At 50.6% G+C, this 10,750-nt stretch overlaps 1 protein-coding gene across 2 annotated transcripts; it reads right to left on the bottom strand.

Annotated features, from left to right (window-relative positions):
- Positions 1-3,238: 3,238 nt before the first annotated feature.
- On the bottom strand, positions 3,239-10,334 carry DYNLRB1 (dynein light chain roadblock-type 1). Of its 2 annotated transcripts, none has more exons than XM_030462940.1 (4): positions 10,267-10,334; positions 7,352-7,427; positions 5,922-6,089; positions 3,239-3,746 (listed from the first exon to the last, which is right to left on the bottom strand). In XM_030462940.1, the coding sequence occupies exons 1-4, from the start codon at positions 10,267-10,269 to the stop codon at positions 3,703-3,705; spliced, it is 291 nt and encodes a 96-aa protein (XP_030318800.1). In that variant the 5' UTR covers positions 10,270-10,334; the 3' UTR covers positions 3,239-3,702. The 2 variants fall into 2 exon arrangements, with proteins under 2 accessions (XP_030318800.1, XP_030318801.1); XM_030462941.1 differs by lacking the exon at positions 10,267-10,334 and adding an exon at positions 10,000-10,019.
- Between the last annotated feature and the right edge of the window lie 416 nt (positions 10,335-10,750).

Genomic DNA, 10,750 nt, shown 5'->3' on the forward strand with positions numbered 1-10,750 from the left:
CTTATTTAAAAGGTGTGTTTCAAAGCCAAAAAGCCAGGAAAAGGTTTACAGAAGATAGAGGGAAGTGGCTGTATCAACCCAGAACCAGCACGCTGTCCTAACATGACCTAGGACTGACAGCACCTCACAGCATTCCTGCAGCACTGATAAAAAGCACCTCTGGATGCTTGAGAAACTCAGGGAGGGAAATCTCCCCGAAGGAATCCTGTCCTGCTGGTGAAGGCAACGTGTTTTTGTCACCAGAAATGGTGTCAGTGCTGAGGCTCTGCTGCCCTGGCTGTGCTCCCTCCAGGTGGTACCAGCTCCCAGCACCAAGCCTGGTCCTGGGGTACTGACCCGAGTCCATCCCCTCCAGGTGTAGCTGCATAGAGCACAAGCACCAAGACAAGATCAAACAGTGCCCTGTGCTGGAAGAGGAGTGAGGGATGATGAGGGCTCAGCTGGGCAGGGGTCTGTACAGTCTGGGTTTTGCAGTGTTAATAAAAAGTTGTCACCTCCACCCCTCTGCCAGGGCCTTTTCTTGGTGCCAGTTGGCAGAGGAGCCTCAGGGGCTGCTGTTCCCATTCCAGGTCTCAGCCCCTTCCCCACATCCCAGCAGCTTCCTCTGCCTGCAGACAGGGACCCATCCAGACTGCACCAAGCACAGCACCAAGCAGCTGGGAGGCACAGGGGTCATTCCAGCCCTCCTGTGAAACATCTCAGCTTTCTGGCTGGAAAAAAAAGAGGACTAGCACCAGAATGCCTGTTTTTCCAGCCTCCCTAAGATGACAAGAATTTTGCCATACAGGTGATTAGGCCAAGACACAGCAATCACAGGTCAAGAAGCAAAACTTCATCCCATCTCTTTCTTGACCTTCTTTAAGATAACGGTGGTTCAAGGGTTGGACTCGATGATCTCTGAGGTCCCTTCCAACCCAGCCAGTTCTCTGATTCTGTGATTCTGTGAAAGGTGAAATCCTGCCCTAGTTTCTATACAGAGGAATTGTTTCCAATCAAATCTCTGTGACTCTTATGCTTATGATTCAAATAAGACACTTCTTCTCCACAGTAAGTGCCCAAAAGAAAGTTGTAAAGTTGTTTACCAGCTTCAGCTACCCCTTCCCCTTCAAAAAGAAAAAAAAAAAAAAAGAAAAAGGAATTATCTTTGAAAGGTAGCACTAGCATGGCATGAGCAAGGCCCTGCTCTGATCATATGGATCTGACAACCTTCCCCAGACTCCAAAACCAGCTTCTGCAAGATCCTGTTTTCAAACTCCTGAGTATGTTTCAAGTCAAACTGCTGACAGTCCTTGAAAAAAAAAAAAAACCACAAAACCCAAAACCCCCTCCAAAACCCCAAAGAGCATCTAGCAGGAACTCTGAAATTTCACTGTGAGCTTATGGTGTCAATCCAGGGCAGAAAATGGGCATGATCTGTGTTGTGCAAAAGGTTATTTATTACAGCCCATAAAAAAAATAAAAATCTCAGCATTCTCTGTCCCAAACTCAGATGTGACACAAGACCACTGGCAGGACAGCTGTCCATAAGGAAATGCTCAGAAGAATGCAGGACACTAAGAAATTTTTCAGTGTTCAGAAGAGGAACACTGCCACCTCCTAGGGAAAGGCAGGACAGGAAAGCAGTCACTGCCTCCAAGGAGCCATTTCCCTGGCTATGAGCAGATAACTGGAGTCACATTTTTCTTCTGCCTTGCCTCACTATTCAGTTCTTATCCAGATAGTTCAGTTATTACCTCAGCTGGCTGGAGATCATTTTTTGGAAACAACATTCAATTAAATGATGATAGATGATGTCATTAAACAAGCTCTTGTGCCTCAGGAATGACTCCAAGGGCAGAGGATGATTTCAGATCCTGATCTCTGGTTTTATGACATGGCTTAAAGCAACATTCAGTAATAAAAGGGCCAGTGAATACACACTATGGGAGTTACCTGTCAGTTTTCTGTGACTTGTAGGTGGATATTTACATCGGTTGCTTCTTGGCACAACATGGGATCCCAGGGCTACACTGATTTGTGTGGTCAGACAGATGTTGATGGGAGAAACAGTTCCTAAAGTGAGCAGCAGCTGACACTGAGTCACAGTGACAGCTGAGACACCCAAAATACTGAAAAGCATCATCACCCCCTGTAAGTATCTCAAAAAGCATTTCTGGGCCTCAGTCATAAACACCAACACATTCTACAAATTAATACCCAAGCCTGAAGGCTCAGAACACACAGACTGAAGGTACAGGTTACCTCAGCTGCTGGTAACAAACCAACCAAATCCACCCCATCCCTTTGTGCTCTCAAATCCAGGAAAGTGTCCAAGTCATTGACATTTTTACCAAACACTCAAAGGCTGCAGTGCTGCCACCTGCCTGGCACAGCCCCTGCCCTGCCCAGATCACCCCACACCTTCACCTCCTCTGGGGTAGAAGTGGGCAGTATCACCAGTCCTTACTACTCATGTTGGAAGAGGAGGGGTTACAGAGGTTACACACTGCTCCTGGCAGAGGCAGAGCCCTCACCATCCCCTCACAGAGCTGCAGGTACTCACTCAAGATCCCTTTTCACTTGCACTGCACATTCCCTGCCTGGGGGCTGTCTCTCTGCTCAGGTGCACTTGGGGAGAAATCCCTTTCCAGGCCGTCCGGCTCCTGTTCCACAGGCAGCCTGAGGGCAGAGGATGCAGCAGCTGCAGGCAGAACCCTGCCCCACAGCTTCTCTGGGACAGAAGAGATGGGAAATGGGACTCTGAGGTTCTGCACATCCCCAACACCCTGCAGTACAAGCCAGGAGGTGTCTGTCACACACATGACAAACACCCTCAGTGTGAACACTCTGCACAAGCTCTTGCCCCTTGCAGGCATTTACGACGCTCTGCCCAGGCTACAAAACAACCTCCTCAGGATTTCACAGGAACCAGATGAATTTTTTTTTTTTTTTGTCCTTAATGGCCACCAATACAAATCTACTGCAGGAAGGCACCAGATCAGTTTGGCTCCTGATCTGTGACAGCAGGAGGGCTCAAGATGCAGTTCTGATGGGTGTGCTGGGATGGCAAGGAGGGAGGGAAATGCCAAAACCACACAAGGCACCTATGAGTACACTGCACATGCACTAAATCCTTGCTTAGAGAAAGCAACAGAAAAATAAACACAGTCCTGGGAAGGTTCCATGTTTTGAAGAAAAACTCCATCAATCATGAGAATAATTAAAACCTTCAGAAGAAACACACTTAAGACAAAACCAGTCACTGATGACACTTTTTAATGATATGGAGAGATTTTTTCAAAGTAGCTTGTAAAACCAACAGAAAAAGACAGAAGCAGAGGATAGGCAAGTTTCATATTTACAGTCATTCAAAGTAACAGTGTAAAAATGTGTCTCAAATAGTGGTGACAGAAGCATGGAGATATACAAAGAATAATCTTTTTTAGACCATTATTAGGATTTTATTATATTATCTTCTTAACTATTGAAAATAGTTGCATTTTTTACTGCCTGATTCTAATTCTCCCACTCCTCCTTGAAACAACTTGAGATACAAAAAAAAAGGAAGCCACTTTTTTCAGTTTGTAAACAACAAAACAGCTGCTTTCGTTTTTCTAGACATTATTGAAGTGGCACAGCAGAGTTAACACTAATGCTCTATTCTTTACCATTAAATTAAAAGAACAAAGGGCAAAGGGAAAAAAGCAGACCAAGTCAGTGGAATCATTCAGTTGGGTTCTGGATGACAATCAGGAAGTAGTCTTTATCTGGAGGGAAGAAAATGAAATAAATTACTCTTTCACTGCTGATATTTGTTCAGAGCAACAATAAATGTCAGGGTTTTCTTTACATCTGATTGGCAAGCTGTGGGAACTCTGATGTTTCTTCTCAAGGAGCAAATCAGGCTTGGCATGACAGATCACTTTTTTTTTTTTAAGCAGCTTTACTGAGAAAAGAAGTCTCAGCTTTAACAACTGCATGATCCCAAGCCCACTGACTTTAAGTCAGCTTGTGCCCAGGCACTACCAGGAACTGGCACAGGCTCTGGTGGAGAAGCTGATGCAGGACAATGATTTCCCTTATCTGACAGGCAGGCTGCTGCATTTTTTCAGGAGCAATGCTTATTCCTCTCTTTTCACCCTTCACACAGAGATCAGAGGCTGTCTCAGATAACCTCCAGAGCCTGTTTTAGGGTCTGCACTAAGCAGTCCCTGCTGAGCACTCTGCTGCCCCTGCAATCCCTCCTCTGCCCCTGCACAACCCCACAAGGGCTGGTGCAGGATCCAAGCTGAGCTCCTGCCACACCACTCAGCTCTTCTCATTGCATCACTTCTCCTTCAAAATTTGCTGAAATATTGAGGACATTTCCTGAGAGGGACATTGCTGCTGCTGTATTGTGTGAGATTATTACAGCTACAATGTGCTCTATTACCTTTCTCTGAACTGGAAAATTAGACTGGTTTGACTTATCACACTGCCTACAGTGCTGAACCAAAACTGCTCTCAGACCCATTCCTCTGCAGCTCCTGAGGTCTGATACTGAAAAACAAGAATCCTGAGAGCCTGCCCTCAAACACTGCTTAACACTTTCTGCTTTGATCAACATGAAACGAAGGAAGTGATTTCCCACATTCACACATGAAAAAGCAAACTTCAGTCAATGATAAAAGCCTTCAACTCTCTTCTGAAGAAAGCAGAGCAGCTTCTTGGAAAAGAACAACTTCTACAATATGAATAAAAGCAGCAGATTTTTTCTCAGGCTGACAGTGTCAATCTCATGAGAACAGTTCTGCTGGATTCCCTGATCCCAAAATCCCTGAGGCTGGAAAGACCTCTGAGATCATCAGCTCCAGCCTGTGACCTAACCCGGTCAGACCAGGGCACTCAGTGCCACATCAGCCTTTTCCTAAACACTTCCAGGCATGGGGACTCCACCACTTCCCTGGGCAGTCCATCCCAATCCCTGATCACCCTCTCCATGAGGAAGTGCTTCCTGATATCCAACCTAAACCTCCCCTGGGGCAGCTCCAGGCCATGTCCTCTCCTGCTGTCACTCATTGCCTGGGAGAAGAGCCCAACCCCACCTGAGTACAAACTCCTGAAGGGAGTTGTAGAGAGGGATAATTCCCTCTGTACTCAGCTCTGGTGAGGCCACATCTTGAGTACTGAGATCAGGTCTGGGCACCTCACTATAAGAGGGACAGAAGTGCTGGAGATGTCCAGGGAAGGGCAACAAAGCTCAGGATGGGCCTGGAGCACAAATCCTGTGAGGAGCTGGGGGTGTCTGGTCTGGAGAAGAGGAAGTGAGAGGAGACTTGATGCCTTTGTGCTACTGCATCAGGGGAGGTTGGAGGGAGGAGGGAAAAAGCCTCTGCTCCTGAGGGATGGGATAGGAGCAGAGGGAATGGATGGAAGCTGTGCCAGGGGAGGGTTAGGCTGATGTCAGGAAACATTTCTCCACTGAGAGGGCTGTCAGGCATTGGAATGGCCCAGGACAGTGGTGGAGTCACCATCCCTGGAGGCATTTAAAAGGCATTTGGAGCTGGTCCTTAGGACATGGGTTAGTAGTGAGATGATGGTGTTGGTCAGAGGTTGGACTGGGTGAGCTTGGAGGTCTCTGCCAACCTAAACATCCTGGGATTCTGTGGTAAGGTCCCTCCTGAGTCTCCTCCAAACAACCCCATCTGCCTCAGCCTCTCCTCAGAACTTTCCCTCTCATCCCTTCACAGCCTCATTGCTCTCCTCTGGACCCACCCCAGCACCTCAGTGTCCTCCTTGGAGTGAGGGGCCCAACCTGGACACAGGACTGGAGGTGCTGAGTCCCAGGGGAACAATTCCATCCCTGCTCCTGCTGGCCACACCATTCCCAACACGAGCCAGGATGCCACCTGGGCAGGCTGCTGGCTGATGCTGAGTTGAGGTTCTGTCCCCCTGCCCCTCACCTGGTGCAACCATGATCTCGTTCTTCTTGGAGCGGATCCTGAGGAAGGTGAGGTCGTTCTGGGGGTCTATGTCCCGCACGGTGCTCCGTGCCTTCAGGATGAAGCTGTGCATCAGCCCTGCGTACTGAATGGTGCTGGAGTTGTCCATGGTGCTTTTGATGGGAATACCTGCAGGGCAGAGGGGCAGCAAGGGCTTGGGACACAACTTGGGCATTGCTGGGTGTAGCTGGGGGCTGCTGCACCCGAGCAGGGACTGGGAGGGTTCTTCCCAGGGCTTGAGAGAAGAACATCACCAGAAATAAGATGTGGAAAGGGTAACACCTGAAGCAGAGGTGTAGGAACAACTTCTTGCCTCCAGCAGCATCAACACTTTCCTGCTGACTTTTCATTTATTTGTGAGGTTTATAAACAAGTAAATCATAACAAAAATAAATATTGGGGATGGAAAATACCAATGTTTCAATTTTGTTTTCTGTCTGAGGACAGCTTTTGCTTTCAGAAAGGCTCCCAAACATCAGCTGTATGGTACCCAAGCAAGTGAGGCTGGGATGGGTGTTACTGACAGAGGCTCCAGCTCCAGCCCTGTGAGGTTCCTGTTCCAAGCCCTGTGCCCCAGCCCAGAGGGCAGACACACGTCTTGAGCACAGATTTCCCTCCCTTATCCTTCTGCCACCTGCCTGAGGCATCTCCCCACAAGCACCCAGCCAAAATTCAGCTCCCATGTCAGAACAGTGCAGCAGCCAACCTGCCACATCCTGGCACAGCAGAAAAACTGCTGCAGGTGTATGGTCAAATAAATGCAGCTTCAGCCAGGAGGGCACAATCCATGGGAACCCATTGTGGAAAAGCAGGGAGCAGGAACACAGTGATCTGATCTTCAACATATTCCTATAAAGATGCTCTCAACTTTTCTAGGGACTGTTTCTAGGAAATAATCAATTTAAATTGATAATCACAATTTTAAAGATACTCACAGTGTATTTAGAGAGCTCTGACCAAGTCTCCTTCATGGGACCCTTCAATGACTCCAAAAAGAGACAACAAGGTTGGGAGTCCCCTGAGGCTGCTCCAGGCTGCCAGGACAGGAGCACTCAGGACATCCCAGCAGAGGATTTCAGATCTCATGAGAGCTCCCAGTGATACTGAGAAAGGCTTTGAAAGAACACAGTCCCAAGCACTGGCATAACTTAAATGTTTCCAAGCTTTTGCAACTTACTGTACTTGATTTATTTCCTAAAATAATAAAGTGAGCTTGCAGAAAAGCAGAAATGGGTATCTGATTCTTTTCTTGTAGCCTAACTACTGCTCATCTCCTTTGGCTACAGGAAAACCTTTGCTAAAGACAGACTGCAACCTAAATGCAAGTGGGGTCCTTAAAATGCACGTCTGAAGTTAAGTTCTATTTCAGGAAGCAGAGACTGGCACAGTACCTTCAGAATTAACAACAATGATTCCTTGCACTCCTTTTTGGCTCTGGATTCTCTTCAGAGTTTCCTCCACCTCAGCCTGCAGGGAACACAGAAATCAACAGAGGTGGGAGCAGCTCTGTGCCTCCCAAAAAACCTTTGGAACAGTGTTGTCCCAAAGGAAAGCCACAGAGATGGTTCAAACAGGTCCTGCCCACACCACTCCATCCAGCAAAGGGCCTGTGCTTTGCAGTCACCTTTGCTGCATCACTTGCACTGTTGCTTTTCCTCTGTCTTTGCTCTTCAGTCACTTGTGATTATCAGGGTGTGGAAATCTGGAATCACACGCTCTGTTCTCTCCCTGCATCAGTTCCTCACCATGGGCTTGGAACTGCAGGACTGCTCAGTCAGACTGCTACAGTTTAAGTGTCAAGCCAAAATCATGTGTGAAAATATACATGGAATTGATGAAGAGCAGAAAAACTTGGTGCAAAACTACCTTTCCTTTCATCCTGTGAACGCTAAGAGCAATTACAAATAAGAGAAGTGGGGGGAAAACCAAATAATAAATGTTATTTATGATTGACACTGGGACAGCTGCACTATTAGAACCAGAATTTACAGCTTTGCAAGATCAGCTTTAGAGAAGGAGAAAATGGAAAAGCTGCAATCCCTTTGTAAAAATCACCCCCAACTCCAGAAGAGCTTTCAAACCCTTCTGCACAACTTCCACTGCTACAAATCATCAGCCTGGCTGTACTGCTGGGCTCTCTGACCAGTCAGGAACCCTCAGCCCCTGAGCTCTTCACACAGCATTTTTAATTCCCACGAAAGGAAGCAGAGACAGATCCTGCAGGACAATCCCACAGGAATGCTGAGGGCAGACAGGAGACACCTGAGCTGGGCAGAGGGACCCCTGGGCACTGGAACTGCCCCCACCCCACTGCCCCTGCACCCAGCACACCCTGCTGGTTACCAGCACACCCTGCTGGTTACTGGTACACACTGCTGGTTACCGGTACACACTGCTGGTTACCAGTACACCCTGTTGTTTACCAGTACAGGGAGCAGGTTACCAGTACACCCTGCTGGTTACCAGTACTGGGAGCAGGTTACCAGTACACCTCTGCAGGGTGAGTGCTTTGGAGGGACAGCACTGCTGCTGGTAAGGGATGGCACCTCCTGAGGTTGTCCTCACAAAGCAGAGTTCTGTTGTATCCAGCACAGAAAAATTCAGGCTTTTCAGCAAAGCTGTTGGTTATTTCTGGGTGTGGGACTATTTTCAAGTAGAAAACAAGGGAGCTGAAACAGAGAACAAACTACAGGGTGTGCAGCTGCAGAAAGGTGCACAGTGCCATGCTGTAAGGCTGAAGTAACTCCTGACTTGCAGTCCTGATTTGTTGCTTTCCCTCAGTGGACCTCAGGAAACCAACCTGGGTGCAAATAAGCACCCACAGAGAACGACATCAACTTTTAATTTCTTTTAACAACCACCTCATTTCTTCTTTCAACCTGTAATTTCTTCTCCCAACCATCTGATGATCCATCTCACCAGGAGGGGGTTGGGCATGGAAGGGCTCCCTCCTCCTGTTCCTTCTGCCTGACACACACACACACACACACACAGACACCTCTCTCTCACACACACACGACACACAGACACACCTCTCACACCCCTCTCTCTCACACACACATACACACACACCTCTCTCACACACACACACCTCTCACACCCCTCTCACACACACAGACACACCACACACACACAGAGACACACACACCTCTCTCTCACACACACACACACACACACACACAGACACCTCTCTCACACACACACACAGACACACACACACACCCCTCTCACACCCCCCTCTCTCACACACACACACACACACACACACACACACACACACACACACACCCCCCTCTCACACCCCCCTCTCACACACACACACACACACACACACACACACAGACACCCCTCTCACACCCCTCTCACATACATACACACACAGACACACAGACACAGACACAGACACACACACTCAGTGTGCACTTCACCTCCCCAGACCATTCACAGCATCACTGAGGGGACCCGGTCACATTCAGCTCCCAAACCAAACAGAACCTCAGTGGGTTCCGGGCTCAGTGACCCCGGGAGCTGCTGCCCTGCAGCAAAGGGGCACACGCAGCCCCTCCTGCACCCCGCATGTGCCGGATCAGAACCGAACCGCTGCTGCCTTTCTCTCTCTGCCCCAGCCCCTCTCTTTCTGCACCTTCTCTTTTCCGCCTCCGATCGGATTTTCTCTCTCCAGAGTTTTTTCCACGTCCCGGGATCCCATGGGGAGGCCCCAACACCTCAGCCCGCAGCACAACACAACAAATCCGGTCCCGGTCCCGGTGCCCTTCGAGTCCTTCCCGCTGCCGCCGTCAGCACCGCAAACCCCCCCCCGCAGCCCGGTTCGGTTCGGTTCATTCTGCCCACGCGCTGCCCCGCAAGAGTGTCGGGCCCGGAGCAGACAGAACCGGCTGGGCCGAGCCCGTGCCCGGCGCCGCTGCGTGTGGAGCCCGGGATGCCCGAACCTCCGGCCCAACACCCGCGGTACCCGAGGGACCGGCTCCAGGCCCGCCTCGGGGCGTGAAGCTGGACCGGACCGAGACCACAGAGGTACCTGGCACCGGGCCTGGCTTCTCCCCGAGGCGGGACCGGGGCCGGGCCGGACACCCGCCGGGCGGGGCAGCCGCTCCGCCTGGGGAGGCCCCGGTTCCGCCCATACGGGCGGTTCCCCTCGCCGGAACCCCCCGAGGGCCGGGCGGGAGGCGGCGCAGGGTCCCGCAGGGCTGCTCAGGGACCCTCAGGCTGCTGCGGCCGAACCCGAACCAGAAGCTGCACCCACACTCGAACCCGAACCGAGACCCGAACCCGAACCCGCACCCACCATCTCGCTCCGCCGCTCTCCGCTCCGTCACGGCACCGCGCGCATGCGCCGACCGCGGGCGTGGCTGCTCGTGACCCGGAAGCACTCGTCCCGCCGGAGCGTTGCTATGGTAACCGCGTCGGGCTGGGGGGGTCCCGGCCCGGCCGCTCCCGGGGACCCCTCGGTGGCTGCCCCGGTGTCAGGGCTGCAGTGCGAGCACCCCCGGAACCCTCAGCTGAACGGGGGAAGGGGCCAGACCCCGCGCGTTACGGAGTAACGGAGACGGTGGCTCCGGCCCCTGCCAGCAGGGAGCGGGAAAGGCTCCGCCCTTGGGGGGGATGGGGGCTCATTGGTTTGAATTCTGATCTCTCTCATCAGTCAGCAATAGGGTGTGAAGCTGGGCTGCAGAAAGCAGTGTCAAATTTGGGATTTACCCAACTTCCTAGCATGCTTCTAAATGGCTTAACCCCCAGTATGCAGGGAGCAGCTCAAAACAAACCTCCCC

The sequence above is a fragment of the Calypte anna genome, chromosome 20, assembly GCF_003957555.1.
Source record: "Calypte anna isolate BGI_N300 chromosome 20, bCalAnn1_v1.p, whole genome shotgun sequence".
In the NCBI taxonomy this organism is placed as follows: Eukaryota; Metazoa; Chordata; class Aves; order Apodiformes; family Trochilidae; genus Calypte; species Calypte anna.